Source organism: Chroicocephalus ridibundus, chromosome 2, assembly GCF_963924245.1.
Source record: "Chroicocephalus ridibundus chromosome 2, bChrRid1.1, whole genome shotgun sequence".
Classification (NCBI taxonomy): Eukaryota; Metazoa; Chordata; class Aves; order Charadriiformes; family Laridae; genus Chroicocephalus; species Chroicocephalus ridibundus.
This window is the reverse complement of record NC_086285.1, coordinates 74140241-74164763: the sequence shown is the minus strand read 5'-3', so window position 1 is coordinate 74164763 and position 24523 is coordinate 74140241. Positions and strand designations below refer to the sequence as shown.

Below are 24523 nucleotides of genomic sequence, written 5' to 3'. Positions count from 1 at the left end.
TCAGCAGAGAATAAATTTATCTTTGGTGATGGCTACTAAACCTGTGCCCTCAATCGACTGTGTTACGTTCCAGCACCCAGACTTGTCTTTAAACATTGTCTCTTACCAACTGGACTGAAAAATGAGCCAAAGGGGCCACGGGTCCATTCCCTGAGCAACAAAGAGAGGACAGCATGTGACTGGCCACCAAGTGATGATGGCCACCAAGTGATGGCCGCCCCTTCCACACGGCAAGAGGTGGAGCAGTTTTGAGAGGAAAAGCAGCATACAAAAAGTTGCGGTTTCGGGGAGGTTGTTCTGCTGCCCTGGGTCCGGTGCTTGGCTCCCCAGCCCCACAGTGTTCTTCAACGTGGGTCTGCTCGTGCGTAATACCATATTTTCGCTCGTGCTCCCCAACGCAGGAGAGGGAAGCGCTGGTGAGGAGGGGAACCAGGCAGCTCCGTGGATGGGCTGGGCTTTAGCATCAGGGGGGCAGGCAAAGCAGCTTACAGGGGGTGTTTGGTGGGAGCTTCCTCTTGTTATCGACATTTAAATACACACTCCTGCTGATGGCAGGGGGTTTGGGGGGCTTTTCTGTTTGGTTTGGGCATTTGGATTGGTTTGGTAGGTCTTTCTGTTTTGTTTTGTTTTGGGTTTTTTTTATTTTGTAGGGGTTGGTGTTTTGTTTTGGTTTTTTTTTAACGGAGCCGACAGCACATTTTTGTTTAAAAAACCCCAGTGCTGTAAGGTTAAGCTGTGATTCTTTCATCTTGGCTGTAACAAAACCAATGAGAAAACCATCAAGCCACTCAGCTACCTTGGAGCAGGTGTGTTTTTCCCAGTTAGGAAGCCTCACCGCTCGCGTGATGTCTTTGTGGAGGGTTTGTTATTTGCCGTACATGAATGTGAGGGACAGGTCCCTGGCTCGGTCGTGGCAGCTGTCACACGAGGACGTGGGCGCTGGGGAGCGGAGGCTCTTTGCCGACAGTCGGGGACTTTTCCTGAGCCGGGCTGTCCCCTCAGGAAGCCTATACCTGCCTGAGCCGGGAGAAAGGCTTCATCAAGCGCAGGAGGCGTTGCCGGCTTTTGTTTTGGGAGGATCTGAAATCTCCGTGCCGCTCTGACCTGTGAAGGTAGTTTAAAACATTTCAGTTTTACCTCGGGGGGGATGTCTCTGCCCTACTTTCTCTTGGGTGGTAGAGACCAGTTCCTGGTGCGTTCTGGTGAGTTGGTGCGACCACTTTTCCCTCTCTACTTTATTGGAAACCCAATGATAACTCATTTATTATTTTCTGTTTACCAACCGTACTTTCCTTCTGCAAGGGTGTGCTAACAACGTAATGAATTATGTCAGTATTTTTATCAACCGTCCAGTAAAAATCAGTTTCTGGAAGCACTCAGAATTGTGGGGATGTGTTTCGCCAGCATCATTTTCTAGTGCAATAATGCTACAGTAGAGCGAACGATGCTATCTATTTTATATTAAAAGTAAGGATGGTTTAAGCTACAAAAAACTGTAGAAGTTGGGGTCACCAATACAGAAAAAATGGCCCATGCAAACGACTTAAAATTTTGAGTCTGATGGCATTTGTACTCTTCTCATGTCTGAAGGCTGCCAAATTCGAGATGCCGTCTTTCCTGGGAACTAACCAATGCACTCTGGCATGATTTTTGCTTCCCCTTATGTCTATATTTGAAAAAGCATATGTGTAGTCCCTAAATGAATATAGCGGTTAACAAGCTATGGATTACAACCCACAAAACATATTTGCTAAAGTAAGTTTCATAATGCCTAATGGAAAACAAATACCAGAGCTACTAAAACAGGGATATTGCTAGACATGTATATATTTCATACATGAGAAAAGCTGAAGGAAAAAATCCCCTTCTGAGTTTTTCTTGAGCACGCTTTTTCCTGGTGGAGTTAAGTTACTGGAACTCTGGGGACAGAGTTTGGTTCTTTGGCACATGTTTATATTTTGCCTGGTAGGGCAGGACACCGCTGTATGGCAGGAACGGCTAGTTACTGTCATTGTATGAGCAGTGGTTTCATCCTTCATAGCTATATCCTGAGGAAGTAACGCCAGTAGCGTCCCCCTAAAGCAGGGCTGTTGAGAAGTCATTCTGTAGTCAGCAGCATCTCTGTTGTTCCTAAAATAAAAGAGGCCACGCAAAGTTTTCGAGCCCTCTACAATGTGCGTTGGGCACAAGCGACGGGACATGATTGATGCTTGAGCAGCTCGATGAAGGACTGGAGCCTTTGGAGAACAGCCCTGCCTTACAACCAGGGAATCCGTCTCGGGGACAGGTGGGGAGCAGACCCTGGCTGGGAAGGAGCGTGCTGGGATACAGCAAATTAGACTATTGCCATCGGTGCATGCAGCCCTTGCTGCCCAACTTGGGTAGCGCTGAACTCGGGAGCTAATTCAGCTAGTAACTGCTAGCTTGAACACAGCACAAAATTAGAGGTTTGATTACAAAACACGAATGCTTAGTAGTGTTCTTAACCTCAGGTGCTCAGTCTTGAGCCAGAGCTCCCTGAAGTTGGCTTAAACTATTAGATTTTTTAAAATTAAAAAGGAACTTGAAATCTGTTTACTTGCCTTCTTATATCTGGTACTTTCACATTCAGTTCTTCCACATGATTGCACTGCTGTGAAGGTTAGGAACCTAAGAAGAAAAACTGAGATTTCTGTAACCTTTTGCTTCCTCTATCAAATCCCTTAACAAAGAATCAAACACTGCCAAGGTTTATGATGTAATTAAAGACTTACTAACACCTTTTATAACTGCCTAATGCTCCAAGTAGAAGAAACTCAGTTGCCACATGTTGTGTGACCAAGCTCACTGGCTCGCATCTTCAAAAACAGAATTTGAAGTATGTTTTTTCAAATTAACTTTTAGATGCCTACATAGATACACTTAGTTCTGCTGATGTCAGTGGAAATCGTTAGGTGGGCAGCGCTTCTTCTGATCTGAACTGCACCTTTGTTTTCTTTTTCTTTTCCCCCCTTTAATTGTGGTCATTAGTTTCTCAATAGTTTATTGATATTGTGCACTTTGCATTTAGGAAACGGGAGGCAATTTCCATATTATCTGCCTGGTTTTGGTAGAGCAGCTATTGCAGAACGTCCACCCTTCTGCCAGAGTGCAGCCCATGATGTTCTCTATTTTGTGTTTAAGGAAATAGCTTTGTACATGTATGCGTATCTAAATATATTAATGGGGTTTTTTATTCCCCTAAGAATGTTTGTTACTTAACTGCTGTGGGAACTTTCTGTGGTTTTTCTGATAACCTTTACGCGGAGCAGGAAGAAATGGCCTTTCTCATTGCCAAATGAGTTGAGGCATGGCTGCCAGGTACTTGCCAAGTGAGCGCAGCATGACATCTCGCACATCCAGCCCGTACCAACCTCGCTCAGTCCAGCTGTTCTTACCCTGCCCAGTATGTCCCATGAAGCCAGAGGCCATTATCTGCCGTGCACTTGCACAAGGTTTTGGGCGCTCCAGAGAAAATTAGGATTGCTGTGGCTGGTGTAAATACAAGTATGACCACAGCTTACCTTTCTGTTTATTTTCCTTGGAGTTTGGAGCTTAGGTGCCTGTGTGGGATACGCATACATATAGAAACTTTCCATCAAGCAAAGCCCAGTATTACAACAATCCTAATGCACCTGCATGGAACAACAAAAGGAAATAAACTTTTCAGTTCAAGCACCCTTGGTCCTGGCTGTACAACAAAAAACTGGGTGTCAGCCCAGGAATGGTTCTGATAAATGGTTTGTCAAAAGCTGCTGCGGTTAAACTCAGCAGTTGCTTTCCATGAGATATGACTCCAAAACAAGTTGCTGAAACTTAGTTATGCGTGTGCTGTGGACAGGGGTTTGCTAAGGGAAGAGTACGTTAGTAACGTAATTACCGAGGTGTTCTGCTCTGCCTGAATTGTTTTCTCGGAGAGTTTTGGTTCTTAAACCACTGCCACTTTCTGTGTTGCCGGTAAAAGGAAAAGCCGAAGGAACATGTATGTGCGGTAGCCGAGACCTTCACCAGAACTGCGGTCCTGTCCATTTTCACAAAAAAATTTAGAACAGTTTTAATAGGATCATCGACATCTCCCTGGCTTGGAGAACCTGCTTCAGCCCAGGACTCCTTGCAAGCCATGCGGTGGAAGGCAGGAGTGTGTCAGGGGCCTCCAGCCATTAGGATACAACAGTTTGTACGCCATGGTCAGCATAAACCAGGCAGGCTGCAGGCATCCAGGTCACGTCAGGGTCCCTCCAACCCCCACAGCAGCCCGGAGGCAGGAGAACACAAAACTTTTTTGAAGTCTCCTGTGTTGTTCAACAAGTTGATTGGGATAAAAATCGCAGTATTTTTTCACATCCTTGCAACAGGGTGGCTGCATCTGTAACTTTTCCATGGGTGCTTCTGTGTTACCCACAAGACTAGCACAAATTGTGTACCTCTCTGCATCTTCAGTTAGTCCTTCAGGCTTTCTTCTTTTTTTCCACCCTCTGTATGTGAAATATTTCTTGATTTAGTCAACCTTGATATGAGAGCAAAACCTGATGTTGCCCTTGGTGTTTCAGTATTAGTCTGTACTGCTGTTGCTGATGGATCAGTGAAGCTTGGAGACCTTTGCTTTTAAATGTCTGGAGGAGGAGGACACCAGGAGTGTCCCCATTTTACTGGAACTCAGTGTGCTTGTCCCACTGCTTTTCTTCCTCTGCCTTCCACCCTGTGACGTGGTGTAGAGAAATTAGGAGTGGCAGTGGAGAAGAGCAGCTAGTGGAGAACAGAAAAGGTTGGAAGGAAAAAAGAGAGAGGAGGAGAAGAAGGGGAAAAGGTCAGATAAAAAAAAAAAAAAACACCACCATGGAAACTTAAAAGAAAGTTGTGGGAGAACCGGGGAAAAAAGGTGACTTCTTTAGATTGAACCCAAACTTGGAGTTGTAGCTAAATCACAGTGAGGTGGGAGACGCAACTTGCTTGTTGGCACAGCTGATGAGCGGTCCATGCTTATAATCAACAGAGAGAGATCCCTGTTTTTCAAGGGAAGGTGTAAGTAAGTAAAGTAGTTTTTACCCCAAACTACTAGTAATCTGCGTAGATAAAATACACATAGGAGAGGGAAAAGCCATGTACTTTATTGAGAAGCAGGGTGCATGGAAGCTGATGTCCTCAAATAATACGCATCATGTGCCGGTCCAGTATATAGAAGCGAAAGGTGGCGTTCCAGCAGATTTTTGCCCTTTCCTATTTGCAGACCTCTTAACATCTAGCTGTGAACCCCTGCTTTTATTTTCTCCGTAGCTGATTGCATGGACTTGGGGTTTTTTTTTGGTGCAGTTCAGGTGACTTGCAGTACTCCACACAGCTACGTCATCGTTTATCGCTCTGCCTTAGACTTGGTGTTCAGGGCAGGCTGTACCTGACCTTTGCCCAGGCTTACCAGGGACAGCAGGACCAAAGCCTCTCTTCTGTCTGTGTTTTAAAACAAAGGGACTGCTCCTCTCATAGGCCTCAGCGGGCACTTGGTGCTGGGAAAAGGGTGAGGTGCTTTGCCTGCATGCAGCATCACAGGGCTCAACCGGGTCCCCAAGAAATGATCTAACCCACTTACCCTAATACAGGGTTGGCAAAGCCTTGGTCATTTCTGATGGCAACTGCCATCTTCATATGTAGATAGATGTTCTCATCCTACTAAAAAGATACTGTATATCTATATAATGTATGTGTATATGTGTGTATATATATATCTCATATATATTCTATTCAAGCGCTTTTCTTTCTGTCAGAAAGCTTTTCGCACTGTCTTGGTAAAGTCTTTCTTCTTGTAATTTGAAAATAAGTTCCTTTCCTCTTTGCATCCTCCTCCTGAACAACTGAAGATTGTTACCTTGTCTCCCTTCAGTTTCCTTTTGTTTAGATTAGATACGTAATCCATCCTTTTCCTACTCTTCCTTGAACGTCTTCCGACTTGCCCACATGTTTCATGGAGTGCAGCAGTGAAACTTGACCAAAAGGCTCCTGCTGACGTTCCCGGTAACGGTGAGTACAGCAGAAGGCTTTCCTCATGGACCTCCGCTGCTGTCTGTCTGTTCCAGCACGATGTTTGCTTTTTTGCAAGAGTGCGATACTGTTGTCCAGCTTATTGAACGCTGTGACCTCCAGCTCTCTTCCACAGAACTCCCGCTCAGCTGGGAGAGGGAAAGATGGAAAATTGGTTGTGAGGCTAGCATGGGATAACGAAATAGAAGGAGGGATAACAATCACTTAGAGGAAAACTACTAGACTAAAGAAGCTGTAAAAATATTTCTCTGGAAAAAAAAAAAGACAAAACTTGGAATGTTTTATTCCACAGTTGCTAGATCTGGTGCCAAAAGGATTTTGGCAAGAAATGTGCTGAAGTTTAGTTTGGGTGTCAAGGTTATAACCTGATTGAGGCTAGGAGATAGCCAAATGAATCTGGTTTTCTTGCATATATGAGGGAGTATTATTATTAATACAGACATTTGCTTGCTTGCATTGGTGCATGCTGAAATCTGTCACTTGGCAGCCCAAGTTGCTTTTCTGTGTGACTTTTTGTATTCTTTGTGCAAAGTAAAAATCGGTTTAAGTGGTTTTTCTGTAAAGCGTTAGGTGAATTCAGTTGGTTTCGTTTGTGTGTATTTTCTTTTAACACCAGTAATTTTGTAAGTTTCAAGAAGTGGTACTTTAAACTTTTCCGTAGGTTTTTTTATCCCACATTTCGAATGGCAGGGTTACTTGTGCAGTGTCCAGGGTGGGTGCCTGTGCAGAACAACTCCCATGATGCGTTTGGTTATTTAGGATGTGCCACGCGTGCCCGGCCAGTTTTTCGTGTCTGAAAAGAGGGGAAATCCTCACTCATTGAAACAATTTGTCTTCCAGATTGGACAAAAAAACTGTGGGTCTTTGTAGTGGGCTAAAATCCTACAAAATTTCACCACTGTATTTTTTCCAGTGATCCCAAGATTGTTTATTCAGCTGCTTTTATTCAGTGTAGCACTTAATGTGAGTATTTGGGGAAAAAAAAAAAAAAAAAAGAGAGAGGTGGTTAAAGCGTGGAACTTTTTGGTTTTTAAGTTCTTTGACATATACTTGTTGTTTCAAACTCCTTTCCGTGTCCACATGGCTGATTTTGTGTGCGTGTAAAGGAGTTTGCTGGGTACGTGAGCACTCCCAGGAGGGATGTCAGCAGTTTGTGCTCCTGAGTCATCAGAAGACGCTGGAAAAGGGACAGAAGTGTGGTAACGACTGCGGCGAATGCCACAGTTCGCGTTGTGTTGTCTGATCCTGATTATGGACCTTAAGCCCCTACTGACAGCCGCAATCCCCTTGTTTATGAATCTGTTCCTTAAATGCTTGCTTTCGGAGAGTCACACGGCTGTGATTGCACCCGGGTTCGTTTCAAGATTTCCTCATGATCTTTAAGGCAGCTCTCTCACAACCTGCTTCCATCGTCGGCGTGACAGGGATGTGGTTTGACAGAGCTGCGTGAGGACCAGGGGCTGGGACGGATTGGGGAGCAGGAGGGATGGGGGCTCCTCCCAGCCATACCCAGCGCAAAAGGAAAGGTGGAGGCTGAGTCTGACTTATTCACTAATGGACTCCTGCCTTTATTTACGATGGGGGGGGGGAAAATGAATTTTCTGTTGGCTGGAAGTACATGTTGTCAAATACAGGCTGTATTGGTTTGTAATATCTGACCCAGCTGTTACTGAATTGGCCGAGGACTGGGTCGAAATCATACAGGAATCTGGGAGCTTTATTTCTCCTTTGGTCTTTTCACTTCGTGCTATTTCAACCCAAAGCTTCAAAAGATGAATAGAAATATCGTGTGTAATTTAACATTTTTTTTTTCCGCTCCTGCTGTGGTCTGGGTTAGGGGTTTGTTTGCTTTTGGTTTGTTTGTTTTTTAAAGAAACAACCACCTGAATCCGCAAGGCAGTACACTTAGTAACCCTACAATGCTTCTACCCTTGAGCAAGCGTCCACCTACGAAGGGACACTGGGCTGTAGAACTGACCCGTGCTTCGTCTTTCAAGGCCTGCACATCGGTGACTACGTTATTTGTTGTTTAGCGTGTTCTGTGATTGGTGCTAAAATTTGAGTTGCACGCTGTGCAGAAATGCTGAGTAACTGCTGTTTCCCTTTTATTTTGTTTTAAATAATTCAAAAAGATGCTTATACAAAGCTGTGGGCGCCCTGCTGCATAATTAATGCTACAACAAAACCACAGCAGCATTAAAATAATTAGTCAAAAAAGGAGCTCTGCCTGTCTTGCTACCGACAGAGAAGATTCCGTCCTACCTTTTTATCGTTCTGGAAATGTAGATCCAGGTCTTTCCACAAAGGGTTTAAAATAGATGGCTTTTGCTGAAGTCCCTCTGTTGAAATTTAAGGAGGGGTAAAAAGAGCCAGAAGCAAAGAGCTGACGTGCCCCCGGATTGCTCAAAGGAGACCCTCCGAAAGGACCAGTGGGTACGAGGGGAAATGAAGTCTTCGCTCTCAGGAAGGCGGGATCTCTATCCATCGGTTTTAGTAAAGGTACAGAAGGCTTTGAGCCGCAGGTGGAGCAGGATGCGATAAGGCGGGTGCTGGGGTCACCCCGGCAAGTTACACGGCCACCATCTTTTCCCAAATTGTTTGCAGAAGAACCCGATGCAAAATCCAGATTGCGGCTGAATTGTTAACTTTTTTTGGAGGCCTACGCTGAATACTTTTGATACAGGAGTTGGAAGTTAACAGTGTTTCCTTTGTGTAGCAGCCCCTTTTGAAGTAGAGCGCCCTGTATCCACAAGAAAACATTATGCAGAGGGATAAATTCTGCTTTTAGGTCTGTATGTTATATATAAGTGTCTTATGAATTTTTTTAGCACAATATATGTTATCATGAATATTTACATATGAAAAGGGAATAAGACTTTAAACTATTTACTTGAATACGTAAGTATCCCTGTCCTTGTTGGATTTTTTTTTTCTTTTTCCCCTCCAGATAATCAGCAGAGGACTTCAAGGCTGTGGCATTTCATTCCCTTCTCACAGTAATTTCAGTCCTTATTGAGTGCTGATGCTTGGTTCTGTCTCAGCTATTTGATACTGAAGTTTCTCAGAAAGCTTTTACATCCATATGCACTGGTCAGAAACTGCTTGGCAGCTTTCTTGAAGTCCCGATCTCAACTTCTGTCACAACATTTCCTAAACCATTTCACATCCTGTGTTTTTGGCTAGGAAAAAAGCTGTGGCTGGAAACTCTGGTGCCATAGCCAGCAGCCCCATGGTGGAGCCACGACCCGGTGAGATGCTCTTCCCCAGGCTGGTCCGAGGACATCAGCAGTGGTGATGGTCACCTCTCCTAAACCCAGTTTAGCACCGAGCACAAGGGAACCACCAGGGCCGTGCAACCACAGCTGCCTCCGGCCCTTGTCAGGCTGCATTGTCTCGTGTCATGCAATGCTGCTGTTGGTTATTAAAGGCATCCTCTCATGTTGGCAGCCTACCGGCCTGGCTTCTTCCAGCTGAGCCTCGAGGCTTATTCCACCAGAGCTGGAGGGAGAGAGACGTGCCTGCCTTAGCTGTGTGCTGCTGCTGTCAGTCAGACAGGGGCAATGTGGAAGAACAGGCCGCTCTTTACCATGTATTATGTACCTGACCTAAGGGCACCAGCAGATCCTCATTCAGGAGAGCAATGTGTATGGCAGCCGCTCAGCGACACGGTTGAAACCTCAGCCCTGGTGGCGGTTTGCTGGTTGCCTGCAGTTGGACTGACCCATGACAGGGATACACCAAGAACTTGCAATGAATCCTATGAGGCCGGAGGAGGGCAACAAAGCTGGTGAGGGGCCTGGAGAACAAGTCTTATGGGGAGCGGCTGAGGGAGCTGGGGTTGTTTAGCCTGGAGAAAAGGAGGCTGAGGGGAGACCTTATCACTCTCTACAACTACCCAAAAGGAGGTTGTAGAGAGGTGGGGGTTGGTCTCTTCTCCCAAGTAACAGGCCATAGGACAAGAGGAAACGGCCTCAAGTTGCACCAGAGGAGGTTTAGACTGGTGTTTGGAAAAATTTCTTCACTGAAAGGGTTATTAAGCATTGGAACAGGCTGTCCAGGGAAGTGGTTGAGTCAGCATCCGTGGAGGTATTTAAAAGACGGGTAGACATAGTGCTTAGAGATGTGGTTTAGCAATGGTTTTTGTCAGAGTTAGGTTGATGGTTGGACTAGATGATCTGAAAGGTCCCTTCCAACGTAGGCGGTTCTATGATTACTTTTTGGCATATTGGTTTCCTTTAACTTTGCGCTCGGAGGGAGCCCAAGCACAGCCCCGGAGACTCCTACCTTCTTCACCCTCCATGGAAAACACCTCTGTGTGATCTGGGCAGGCAGGACATGATGACTGGACGAGGGGACCTTGGTTGTGACCACCTAAGGAGCAAGCAGTGTAGAAACCCATCCTGGAGAACGAGCATTAGCGCAGGGTGAGCAGCCGTTCTCTTGTCATCTTCCACGAAGTAACGGGAAAGCTGTGTCATAAATGCTTGTGGCTCCAAACGTCCCTGCAGAATACGCTGTGTGACAGACAGCCTTGCTTAGGGGTCTGTATCTTAGGGATTGTGTTGAGTCATACAGTTGATTATTTAAATGTAAATAATAATTGACACACATTAAAATTTGAATTTCATTAGGTGGAGGATTTTAGACTTAGGCAAATGACTTTTTTTTGTATAACACTGTAACATGCTTACTAGCTTTGACAATGAGTTTTTCCCCCCGATACAGATAGCAGATAATAATAAACAAGCAGACAAGGTTATGCAACAAGGGGATATTTTAATCATTTTTGTTTTGGAGAAGACGGGCCAGCGTGAGGTACCTACCCCTTAGAATCCATCTACTTCACTGATACCTTGCTTCAAGAGATTGACAGCATCTCGGAAAAGAAAATAAGTGTTTGCTATTCCTGTCGTAGACTTCTTTCAATCACTGCGACAGATGTTCCAAGCATGTTGTTCCTCTGTTAGCTTTCTTTAGTAGTAAAAATACTGCGGTCTAAATATGGTTTAAATTGGTTGAGATACCTTGTTTGAATATGATTCAAAATTGCATTATACCCGGTTTAAATCATAGTGTAGCAGGACAAAACCATTGGAAAGACTATTTAAGATTATTTCAAATCAGGTAGGAATTTTTATTCTATCATATTTAAAGTGGTTCCAAAGAAGTGCTATCTTTTTCTAACATACCTTTCAATCTCATTTAGGATGAAAGCTAGATAGCGTTCTTCTCCCCCTATTCATTATTTAGAATTACCTTTGATAAAAATGGAAAAAATACTTAGTTAAATAGTTTTCTTTTCCTGTATCTGCAGTGTTGTCTCTCCTGTGACAGCTGTATGTTATACATAAGGAATACAGAGATTTTGTTTTCCTTGTTTTTTCAATTGAAATGGAGTTTAGCATTCAGGAACAGCTGAAGTGGCTGAGAGTAGAGAGCCAACACGCATACGCAATGTACCCGTTTTTCCTTTGGGGAATCTGCCAGGTGAGAAGCCTGTAGCCCTTATGACCCCCCCATTTCTCTCTGCCAGCGAGTTCCAGTTCAGAGCTCTTCTCCCTCATCTCTCCTGCTCACTCGCTCCTGGGAGAGCGAACAAGATGATGCAGGCTGAGTTCTGCTGAACGTGTTGATGGTAAATAGCCCCTCTTTTTTATTCTCCTTAATATCTGGGTGGCTGCTTGCTGTTCATGGGACCCGCTTTTGGAGGCCACTGGGTTGGCAGCACAGCCGCCTGCTTGGCGTCAGGTCGCGGTGGTGTGACAGTAACTGCAGTGGCGTCCCTTACGATTACAAGCGTGATTCCGGTCAGTGGCATTGATCCGGGGGAACACTCTCACTTGGATGCTGGCTGGCTGGAGGCTTTCTGCTCCCTCTCTTTGACATCTGGCATGGGGACACGTATATGGATGAAGTTGCTAAACTGCGGTGTTTGGGACGAGGTGCTCTTTCCAAAAATGATGAGTAGGGCAATGCTAGGACACAGTTCAAGGTTTATTTCGTCACTTGGACTTTCGCTCCCGTGGAAGAGATTGGGATTGCAACTTTAGAAAATGGAGATCATCAGTTTGTAATCTATTTTTGTTTCATTACTAGTTAATTTTTTAATAGACTGTTAAAATACTCCTCCAAGAAGGAGGTGTAGGGAAATACAGGTGCTGTGATCTTCAGTCACTTATGACTGAAAACAGTTAGCGTCCTTCATTTTGTGCCCCTTTTTGGGGCAGGAGAGAGAAGCTCACTCGGTAATCGCATGCTGCCAGGTCCTTGCTGTGAATCAGGTGGACGCAGAAAACAGTCTCTTGTAGGTCCCGCTTCTGCGGGGAAAACTCGGTGGTAGTTGACTTGAGCATCCAGCTTTGAGCCTTCACAGGAGAGAGCGCTTCACGTACGCTTTGCCTTGAAGCCGTTTGGGCCCTGCTATGATCTCATGTAAGGAGACATTTTCTTCTAGGTTTGTTTTACAAATTTAAAGTTAGGATTGTTCATACCGATCTGTCTTTTTTTTGGTTTGTTTTTTTTTTTTTTTTGCTTTCAAGCTTCTCTGCACAGCGGTGATGATTGCAGTTACTTTCTTACTCATTTCTTCATGTTGCTTGTGTTGCTTTAGTGCCCGTAGGTCTTTAAGTTGTGGGAACGGTGGGAAAGACTTTGAACATCTTAATTTCTCCCCCTTTTTGCAGCATTGTTCTTCTGATGAAACAAAAGTCCTATAGCATTCACCCCAGGAGGCACTTTATACAGTTCAGGGGTAATTTCATTTTCCATGGGCAGCTGAATGTACTTCCATTTTTTTGCAGCATGATCATGGCCTTCTCTTAATTGTTTTTATGAATGATTGTTTTGTTTTGGTTTGGTTTGGGTTTTTTTAATGAAAGAAGATAATTAATGTACTACTTAGGTTTGCTTTCCTGTTTCAAGAGCTGAGCAGGGCACATCAGGACAGTTGTGGCGTTGGGGTTTCAAACTTCCATCTCTTTTGTCTGGCTCCCATGCCAAGGTATAGGAGCATGGCGAGACCTTTATTTTCTGTCAGGTAAATTGGTCATTTAGGGACAGACATCTGAGGTTCTTCTTGATTTCTTTGTTCTTACCCATTTATAGCAATAAGGTTTCCAGCAACATGATGGTGCCTTTAGCTCAGGATTTAGCAAGGCAAATTACAGCAAGTGAGGCGAAGAGGTGAAGTTTCTTGGACCTTCAGGCTCTTTTGGAAAGAGCCACAACCGCTGACTCACTGGTTTCTTCGTGAGGTTTCTTCCTCCAATAGGGGATACAGGTTCTTGGTAAGAAATGGGTGGCGGAGAACTCTGAGGAGGGGCAGTAGGCTGTGGAACAGAAACCCAAGCAGTTGCAGACATGGTACCTCCCTGTTGAACATTAATGAACTGTAGCATTTACACGTAAGGTTTGTGGCTTGTTGTGTATGCTTAGCTTGTCAAAAGTTTCTCAGGGCATTAAGGGCAGGCAGTGTCATTTGTGCAATAGGCAAAGCCCTCTGCCTGTGTATGGAACAGTGACCTTACTTGAACTGATAAATAGCTGTCTTATCCACGACCTTTAATAGCTGAAATACGTTCGCCATCTACAGCGCTTTAAGGTTTGCCTCGAAAGAGACCGGTGGATAAAGCATATGTATGTATGCATTGCTCCCGGTGATCCTTGCTGGCTTGTAACAGCACATCAAGGGAATTCTAGAGCTCGGGGGTAGCAGAGCAATTGGTTTTCCCTGTGCTCGCTTTCTTCCTCACAAAAGGTGCTCGTTGATAGGGATGCATGGTGTTGCGCAGCCTGTTGCTCTTAAAGAAAATAAAAAAAAAAAAAAAGAAGAAAAAAGCCCAAACACGATAGAACGTAAAGTTGGGGTTTATCCTCTTAATGTAAAATAAGACTTATTTTCTGTTCGCATTCTCTTGCTTGATTTGAAAGAAGACAGAGGGCGGTTCATTTTGTTGGTTCACCGCGGCTCGGATTTAGAAGGGGGCGGGGAGGCGGGGGGGGGAACCCCCCCAACCCTTAATCAGCACAGGACTTAAGGGCTCCCGCGTAAGAACGTTACGCTTAACCTTCAGCAAACGCTTATGGGCTGCCCTGAATAGCAAATGGGTTTAAGCACATGCTTAAGTGTTTTCCTGAAGGAAGCCCTCAGCGCCTTGGCCGGCGTTGTATTGAGGGCTTCCGTTTAGCTTCGATGGTGCGTGCCGGCGCCGGAGGCACGCTTTTCTGTCACCCCTCGGCGGGCACACCTGGGTGCGTGGGTTTTGCCACCTGGGCTGTGACCTCCCGCCGAGCTCCGCACGGGCGGGAAGGATGGGGGGGTGGGGGAGGGGGGCCGTCCAACTCCGCACCCCCCCCCTTTTTTCCCCACCCCCTCCGCCAGCAATTACCCGCCTTCCCGGGGTTGTTCGTCGGGAGAAGCGAAAAGGGGCGACCGAATTCCCGGTGGGAATCTTGCGTGGCGGGGGGGGGGGGGGGAGGGGGGGACGGACGTCGGCCTGCCTCGTTGCGTAAGAGGCGGCCCCGTCATCCCGGTGGCTGCCGTTGCCATGGCGAAGGTGGCGGCGGGGGAGGGAGGATGCCTGGGATCCATCCGTAAGCCGTTGGGGGGTGGGAAGAGAGAGAGAGAGAAAAAAAAAAAGAAAAAGAGATATTACGTCTTCACCCGGCACTCCGCTGCGCCCAACGTGATGCGGCGGCGGGGTCCCCGGGGGAGGCGGAGGTGGGGGGAACCCGGCGGTGGCCGGTTACGGGAGGCGACCGGCAGCCCCCGAGCGGTGCGGGCGTCGTTTTAAATAAAATAAAGCTCTGCGGGGCCGGGTGGGAAGGAGGCGGGGGGGTGGGGGAGCTGTCGGGGTAAAGAGGATTAGGTGCGTCTGCATGGGGGCTCGGCTGAGAAAAAATATCGCAGGAGTCGAAAATACCGCAGGAGTTTGAGGGGAGGTTGGTTTTGGGGTGCCACAGACCCATAGGTGGGGTTGGAAGGGACCTTCAAGAGGGAGGCAGACGTGGGTTATGAGTATTCCTAGCGACAGCCAAGAACTGGCTGTCATGTGCTGGGAGGGGGTGCTTTTGGTTTTACATCTGCATATTCTGTTATCGCAGTTAGTTGTCGTTTTAATTGTAAACGGTGCTCTATAGACACAACCTGAACATCTCTAAGCAGTTAGCAAGCAGCAAGTCTAAATCTTAGCTCTATGCTGGTATCTAGCCTAGATCAAGTCATTGACACATGTCTTTAACATGAGCGGAAGGAATGACGGAAGAAGACATCACTGTCTGCGTTGGTAAGTTTTCTCTCCGTTATCTTTAATTATTAGTGTTTTACTCCACCTCTTGCTTAGTGTCAATTGCCACTGATGGGGTCTTTTCGTGGCTTTGAGCTTTTTCCTACTCTTTGCCGGCTTGAGTTCCTAGAAGCAGGTGAGAATTTATCAAGTCCTGTTACTGTGGTCTCTTTTGTCGCCGCAAGGAAATCATTAGTGCAGGCAAAAACTTTATAAATCCTGATGTTTGGTTTCAAGTTTGGAAAAGATGATGTATGGTCTAGAAGAAAGCACGAAAAATGCCATGCTGCAAAAGTCTATCTTGTAAACATGTTTCTTACGAGAACAAACCCTATCTGGGTTAATAATAATACTCGTTGCCAGAAAACAAATGCGTATGGGGGAAAAAAAAAAGCCTAAGTAAATTTAACATTCTTAAACTGTTTTACAGCAGTGGGGTAGGAAATGTGTTAGGATGTAAGAGAGCACGCTACTGGGAAATGAGCTTGCATTACACCCACAGAGCATTTACTGTACATTAGTTATAACCCCGTTGTTTTTGTTGTCTGCAATTAATTGAGTAATTTCTTCCATGCCTGAAACTGCAGGTTAAGCATGTTTGCTTTGAAAGACAGTCTTCGGAATCCAGACGGCTTTTGCACTTACCATATTAACAAGCTCTCGCAAAGCACATTTTGTGCACTATGGTTATAAATTCCTGAAAGGTATCGGTGGGGGTTAATTCACTGTTACATAAACAGCCAATAACAGCATTTCATTGTACTGGAATTGCTCTAAAATAGTTATTAGTTTCTAGGCTATTACTGGGGAAAAAGGCTCTGTTTGGTCTACGTGAACAAAAGACACTTTGCTTTTGCAAATATTGTTTGTATGAAAAAGACAGAAATGGGCTACAGGAACTTTAAAGCATTAAAGTAAGGATGCTGTATAAATAGGCAAAGCCTGACCTTGAGCTGTAGTGTAGCTTTAGCATTGGGTTTTGAGCTGTGACAAGATCTTAACCTCCAAGTTGTACTGGAGGAAGGCCGGGGGGAGCCCAACAAAATCACAACCAAACCAGTTTTCCAGAAGCCGAGTATTTATTGTATAAAGACATTTAACAGCATCATTGTTTTAATTAGCAAAGCTTACCTGCTGTCTGCGTGTGTGTGCGCGTGTAGCTATTCTAAAAACGCCGAAGTCAGAGCTGGCAATGCATAAAGCCGAATAGTAGAGCCGTCCCAAAGCCTGCAAGCACCGGGGCAGGACGGGGAGCTGGAAGATGGGATTTATTGCAGCAGGGTTATGCAACAGTTCAGCAAGGAAATACCCAAGAGAAGCACTTTCTGAGCGACTGAGAGCGCTGGCCTGGAAACAGGGGTGCCTGCCGGTCACTGCAGGGTGGCAGAGAAGACATCTGCAGCCCTTTCTGATGCCTTCTGGTTCAGGAATTCACTCGATACTTTTGTTGTTGGGAGTCTTTTATGTAGCAAAGCAGGCCTGGTACCTGTTGAAGGAGCCTGCACAGCTGGTGCCGTCGTCTATCAGGTGCGAGCAACCAGGGTTTGCTCAGAGGACTTGAAGCATTTGGGTACGAGAACTTTGCTGGCGTTCGTCCTTTGTTGAGAGACATCCTCGGTTGCCCCCAGACTAGCTTACAGCTGTTCTTTTTGGGAACTGGAAATATTGCTTCTGCTGCATTTCTGTAAGTAAAGAGTACAGCCAAGGGTTTTTCTTCTTTTGTGTGTGCATAGTTCAGCTGGTTTTTGCATATGTCTGACATTTGTTAATATTGACAAGTGCTTTCCAAGAGATAAAGCAACTTTTATTTTGGTTGTTTCAGCTATAGGGATTTGACTCTTGTTCATTTTAAAATGTAGTATTGTTCTGCATCACCAGCAGTTATTTATTGAGACTCGCAAGGCAAACACAGGACTTGGCATTATTAACCTTTCTTTCCCTCCCATCTCATCTCCCCCAACCCCAAAGTAGTTCAGCCTGAAACTTGATAAGTTAATCGCAGTTACCTGGCAAAATCGGAAACAAATGAAGATGGATGAAGCTTGACCTTAAAATTATTTTGGATAGGCCAGGCCTATGCAGCTGAAAGCATTAATTGCTGCTGTTTTGGCAGCTACCTTTGACAGCGTAGGGTTTCAGTAAATGCTTCCTCCTTGAAGCAAGTGAGATGTGCCCCGTCATCTGCTTCACTTCTGGAGCCTTTCTGAAGCTCTCTGGATTTATAAGAAGTCTTAATTAATGTTGTGTAGCTATGCCTTTTGGATATTTTCACTTCCCTGACATGGAACTAGTGTCAGCTTATCTCTGTATCTTTATTTCGGTACGCGTGTGCTTGTCACAGGGAATTAAGTGTTTGTGCACCCTTTAAAAATGGCAGACCTTTATGACAGTCAATATAATTATAATGGAATTAATGACATTTTAAATTAAGAAGAATTTTTGCTCATTTGTCTGTTATGTACCATGATCTGATTATAAATCCCAGCAGCGCTGATGGCCTCGGATATGATAGATGACAGGACGCAGTACATACTGGAGGATCCGCTATTAATTGGTTCCCCCAGTCCTGGTTTATATTGTGAAAAGACATTGAGAAGGCCCCTGTAACTCAACTGAGGAATTTATTTAGAAGGAGACTCCAGAAGAAAACCCAAATGTTCCCTTTAATGTGTTTGGAAAGCTTTTCGCTGTATTAAAACTGATGGTGTAAGTTTGTGTAGCATATTTTACCAAAAGTGATCCTAAACCTTTGCAAGTTGTCTTTCATCTGGAAAGTGGGTAGCACAGGGAGATTGAGAAGCAGGGAAAAGGCTTTTGGATCTTAGGGAAGGTCATTCTACTAGCTCAGCCAGCGAGGAAATGTCAGGTTGGAGGACGAGCTGGTGTTAAAGTAACTCATGGGTTTCTTTTGGTGTGGTCTAAGAGTTCATGTGAGACACTGTACAGGTGTACCAAACTGTTTCCATCTTTACTGTTTGGGTTTCGTATGTTATAAAGTGTATGGTCACAAACCAGTTCATGCTGAGCACAGTAAGATATTATTCTGGTTGAATATCCGTGCTTTATTATAGGTCTTTATTGTCATTGAAAGATAAATATCAGGTTTTTATTACTTAATAATGTCTTATCTTTAAAGATCATTTTCCAAAAGATTGAAACGGGTTGTTACCTCACCTAAGAGTTATGAGTGTGATTGTCAGGAGCACTTGGAAATTGAATTAGATGAACGCTGTTTTAATTGGCAGGAGTTTTACCATCAGCTTCTGTGGGAAAATTAGTTAAAACCCGTCACCAACGTCATAGTGCCTTTGAAAATTCTCAACTGTATTATGAAGATTTTTGACTTTGGAATTAATTGCTACAAGTTGGAAGAAGAGGCGGTTTTCTAACTACCGTAATTTTGTGTTGTTCGTACAATAGTTAGTTTACGCTGTATTTAGGAGGTGCACACAGAAGTCAGGCGTGTTTTTGCAGAAGGGTTTTCCGCAGCTAGCTTTGTGTGGGCCCCGTCTGAAACAGTTTAGTAGGAGGGTCTGATTTTCAGAAAGTCCCTTGCTGAAAACCAGGCTGGTTTAAGAGAACTGGGCACTTTGATTCAAGAGAACTTGATTTAAGATTTCTTGATTTAAGAGAACTGGGCACTGCTTTTGAAGTCATTGGTCTAATTATTTAGTATCACCTGTCAGAATGTGTAAGGAGGAGTTCGTGCCCCTGCTTTCGATGTAGTAGTAACGTGTGATGAAATAGCAACAAATCAAGCTGCCTTTAAATTTTTGTGCGCCATGGGACAAGGCACCAGTAAATGAGCAGATAAGCTCAGGAGGGTGTCTAAGGGGTTAATTCAAGAAAATGTTCTGTGAAAGTAGTTGGCAATAAACTATCTAAATATCTCTGTAGGAATTCATGTGTGCAGCAACTGTATTCCTTAGAAACATAAATTATCTTTCCAATAAATCCTTGGCGCATGGAAACATTGTTTTATGGACTGGAGCTAAGGCACGCAGGAAGGTTGTGGTGGGTGCCGGTACCGAACTCGCATATTCCACGATAAGTTCCTTAACCCTGAGACCCAACTTTGCCCCCCGCCCATAAGTGGGTGCCCTGTGGCATTTCACCCTCGCCTCTCCAGCATCATCCCACATATTCTCTTCTGCCCTCCCAGCACTGAGCTGTGTGGTCGAAAACAAGTATCACAGAATGGTAGGGGTTGGAAGGGACCTCTGGAGATCATCTAGTCCAACCCCCCTGCCAGAGCAGGGTCACCTAGAGCAGGTTGGACAGGAACGTGTCCAGGCGGGTTTTGAATGTCTCCGGAGACGGAGACTCCACCACCTCCCTGGGCAGCCTGTTCCAGTGCTCTGCCACCCTCGAAGTAAAGAAGTTTTTCTTCATGTTGAGATGGAATTTCCTATGTTCCAGCTTGTGTCCCCTTGTCCTGTTACTGGGCACCACTGAAAAGAGCCTGGCCCCATCCTCCTGACACCCCCTCTTTAGGTATTTATACGCATTGGTAAGATCCCCTCTCAGTCTTCTCCAGGCTAAACAGATGCAGGTCTCTTAGCCTTTCTTCGTAAGAGAGGTGCTCCAGTCCCTTGATCATCTTTGTAGCCCTCCGCTCGACTCTCTCCAGCAGTTCCCTGTCCTTCTTGAACTGGGGGGCCCAGAACTGGACACAGTACTCCAGATGTGGCCTCACCAGGGTTCCCGCTCGCCACAGAAGAGAAAATTTTGTACTGCTGGTAGGTGTCTTGCTACCTGTTTGGGTTTGGCTTTTTTTCATATTGCTGTGGATTTTTTTTTTATTGGATGCTGTCCAAGGCAGCCAGTCCTCGCTTTCATCTACGCCCTGGGATTCCAGAGGAGCGACGAAGAAGCAAACCTTTGTGTGAGATTTGGCTGGTTTGCAGAGTCGCTTGCCACAGGGGAATGGAAGTCATAACAAGGGAGTTCCCACAGATAGGTGGATGTTGTGGGGTTGTGCCAGGAAGTTTTGGTTTCCTAATAAAACTCTGAGATGAAATTCTGGTTCTCTTAAAATCGCTTGGGAGCCTTATAGTCAGCCTCAGCATGGTCTGAATTTCAGTGAAGTAGTATGGGGTTTTCTGGGTTAACCGTTTTTATATATATATATATATATATATAAAATTATATATATATATATATTTTTAGGCTTCCCACTGCTCTGGAGATATTTAAATTCAGAGGTTGGGCTCTTTATCTGACATCCTCTGTTGGTAGTGTCTTGGTGGGGGAATCGGACACTCACCCGAGTTTGGAGCATGGGGTTGGGGAAGGGATTTCAGCTTCATCTAATTTATCCCATACAACAGAGGACAGGTGTAGACACGACAAAGAGAAAGACCAGCATTCTGAGATCCTTAACCAAGTTTGTAGCTTTACAATGGGTGTCGTGTTGTTTGTGCAAAACGCAAAATGTATCCCTATTGAAGTCACGTAAAGTAAAATACTTTCAGAATGAATCCTCTGAACATTAGTAAATTCATTCATTGATTTGAGTGAACAATGGATGTTAAATCCACGCTTAATAAGCCTGTGCCAAGTCATTCCTTGTGGGTATGTCAGATGATCTTCAGAGTAGGTTTGTACTCTGTTCAAACATCCATAATTAAAACTCACTGAAATTCATAGGTCATCGTTGATGTTATTTTTAGAAGCCTGTCTTTGTTTTCCTTTGTAACTTGTGTTTAATGTGAAAAAGCAAGAAAAACTGTCAGAAAACTCAAAACGTGTCACATTTCTGTATTTTTTTGAGATGAAAATGTGTTAATCAGTTTCATTGTTACAAATTTTAAATACACTCGAATTTGACTTTTCAAAGTCTGAGTGGCTTTTTTTTTAGTGTAAATTAATCAAAAATTTGAAACAAACCTTTGGATAAAATGTTTTTTTGGTGTGTGTGGGGTTTTTTTTGGTTTTGGGGGTTTTTTGATTGGTTTTTTTGGGGTTGGTTTTTTTTTTTTTTTTTGGTTTTTTTTTTAAGAAAGATGAAACTGACCATTCTAGAAAATATTTCTTCATGTAAAACTTGATGAAACTCATCCTTTCCACAAATATCATAGGTTCCGGTAATGAATTTTCTGCCTGGAAAAGTTTCTTGGCAGATTCCCCCTAGCAGCATCCTCTTGTAGGCACAGGAGCCTACAATTTTCCTGGGGAAGCTAAGCCTCAGCCTAACTTAGGCCATTTTAAGCTGTAGAAAATTAATTAACTGGTGCAGCCTAACGATGCTATCTATGCCCTTTGGTAATATTAGAATGGGAGAAATGGCCAGTAGATCATTAAAGAAAATTTAATTTAGGGTTTCAAAACACCGGAATATCTTAATGAGAGTCCCAGCATTGACTCCGGTGTTAATCAGGCTCTGTGTACCTTAACAGTGCATTTCCCAACCATAACGTCTTTCAATTTATTTTGCTCTGATTTTATAGATGTGTGTTACTTGCTTTGGGGATAATTGTGAGGATAATGTGCCGTATAATGCGTTTTACTCTCCAGTACTAACACGTAATGTCAACTTGATTTCTTAAAACCTGTTTTTTATATAGGGAATTTCAAAGGACAGTAGATGGTTTGATATGCTTCATTCAGTTCTTGTTACACAGGATTTGCAGTGTAATGCTTAAAGCCCCTTTGATAATAACAGCACAGAGATTCTTACTGGCCTGTACAAGGTATTCCCGATTTGTTTACTAGTGCGGTTTACTGCAGCCTCCTGGTTTTCCTTGGCATTGTGCCTTAAGGAAGCTTTACTGTTCCACTGTTTGGTTTCAAGTTTTACTTCTTAAATGTAAATTAGACGTGATATATTCATAAAGCAAAAATTTGTAAAATTAATATGGCCAGCCATCTCAAATCTGAACTACAAATGAAATATTGCGATTAAAGTTTCGTTTGCTTTGCCTAAGTCTTATGGAATTGTATGAGAAGGGAGGTATCATTTCCTTCAGCAGTCAACAGTATATCGTCTGATCAGTTATTTACTTTTTGTTTTCTCTCCTATACATCTTATGTCAACAGCATTCAAGAGGATTGTAGCATGGTTATTTTTAATGTATCTTTCTTGGTTGCATAGATCAAAACATAAGCGGTTTTATGGAGGTTGCATTTTTACATCCTGACAGCTTCACATTTGTGCTTGTTCCTATTAAAACGTTTAATTTCCCTCAGATGACTTAACCTTTTTCTTCCACTTGAAATAATGACAACGACAATGTTTGTCAACATCCCTGCAACCCGATGGTTTCTTTGCTCCTTCAGTATCTTGGAGGTCTGGAAAAGCGTTTCTGCCCCTTCCTGCAGCCGAGGGGGTGGCCGGAGGGGGTGGCCCCTGTCTGCCTCCGTCTCTGCAGCAGCTCTGGTGGTGATGTGCAACTGCCAGGGTATCACAGAATCATAGAATAGTTTGGGTTGGAAGGGACCTTAAAGGTCATCTAGTTCCAAGCCCCCTGCCACGGGCAGGGACACCTCCCACTAGACCAGGCTGCTCAAAGCCCCATCCAGCCTGGCCTTGAACACTTCCAGGGAAGGGGCATCCACAGCTTCCCTGGGCAACCTGTTCCAGTGTCTCACCACCCTCACAGTGAAGGATTTCTTCCTGATAGCTAATCTGAATCTACCCTCTTTCAGTTTAAAACCATTACCCCTTGTCCTGTCACTACACTCCCTGATAAAAGAGTCCCTCCCTATCTTCCCCGTAGGCCCCCTTTAGCTACTGGAAGACTGCCATAAGGTCTCCCACCAGGTCAGAGGGCCATCAGGAGAGCTTGCCTCACCCACCTTCACAAAGCCCCGGGTGGGGGGCCGTGGCCAAGAGCAGGCTGCAGATCGGTTACCTGTTGCGTCTTCCTTTCTCCCGACATGACCCTGTGTTGTACCAGACCTGTCAGCTGTAACGGGGTGTAACGTAGCCATGAAGCGAGGAACTTTTACAGTACCTCCAAACACAGGATGGCTGTGAAGTTACTCTACTTTGCTTTTGGATAAAATGATTAAAAATAGTGGTTTGGGTGAAAGAATGAACGATACCTGAACAGCTGCAATGACTTTGCAAGGATGTTTAGGACCTCGAGCAGAGGTGTGGATTTTGGGAAACTGTAATGCCTGTGAATAGAATCAGTATTTTTTAATAGTATATTTAAGTTAAACTTCTTGGGGGAAGGTGACTAACTCCTCCCCCCCTCCTCCCCTTTTATATGTGTGTAGTGGTGTAGCGCACTGCTCAGTAAATAGGGTCCTGATCCTTCACTAGCAGACGGGGATTTCCCAGTGTTGCCTTCAGACCCGTGTGGTTGTAATCCTACGTTGTCAGCGATGGGGTGACTGGGATTCCGTTGTGCTTTTAACTGCCCAGGTTGCCAGTTAAAAAGGCCCATTTCTACTTAAAAGTGATCAAAGATCTCTGTCACAGTCTGCCTGGCACAGACCTACTGATGATGGATGTCACTGGTACCTTCACAGCATGTTCGTGCTGTGTCTTGCCCAAAGGGAAGGTTTCCACGGTTTTCCAATGGCTTTCAGCCGAAGACCTGTTCAGGAGGGAGAAGGTATTTTAAGGCAACTGTGGCAGGTACAAATCCTTATAATAAGGCTCTTGTGGCCTGTGTCTGTGCTGCCTGACAGATCTGTATTCGACTTCAGTGATGGCTATTCAAATGCAGAGGTCAATTTTCTAGATCTGACTGCAGTTGATCCTGCCTTGATTGCAGGTGTCTCCCCACACAATGTCCCATTGCCTTTTCATGGGCAAATACTGGCTTAATTGTCTGTGTCCTGCTCTTTGCCACTGTCTTTCTCTTGTAAAATGAGTTGAAGTGTTGCATTTAGGAAGAATACAGTCAAATATTAGGTGCTGTGAAATGGCAGAAAGGGCTCTTGTTTCTGGTGGTGGGGCTTGCTGGCTGTCTTGCACAGCTTTGGGAAGAATGCTCAGCAGGAACTTGAGGACCTGCTGTAGGAGGAGAAAGGTGTGCGGGTGAAAACGGAGGAGGTTCTTGGGAACGTCGAGGTCTCTTGCAAGCCTGGAGCTCAGCCTACGTTCCCGTACATAGAGAGAGAGAGAGATGCGCTGCCAAGAAATTAATGTCTACTTTATGGGGATACTGAGGGTCTTGGTTGACCACATTCAGAGCGCTCCTGTGGCTTTGCTTACAGACCTAAGTTTGAAAAAA

General features: G+C 44.7%; 1 protein-coding gene across 4 annotated transcripts in view; it reads left to right on the top strand.

Moving 5' to 3' along the window:
* The window catches only part of HIVEP1 (HIVEP zinc finger 1), a 133473-nt gene that overhangs the window by 27479 nt on the left and 81471 nt on the right, over positions 1-24523 (top strand). The window contains exons 1-2 of one of the 4 annotated variants that reach the window (XM_063325914.1): positions 14713-14825; positions 15260-15335. The exons of the other annotated variants lie outside the window; for them this stretch is intronic. Of the exons in view, the coding sequence (XP_063181984.1) occupies positions 15305-15335 (31 nt within the window). The 5' untranslated portion in view covers positions 14713-14825; positions 15260-15304. Of the gene's footprint in view, positions 1-14712; positions 14826-15259; positions 15336-24523 lie in introns of those variants that run through there. 4 annotated transcript variants of the gene reach the window in all.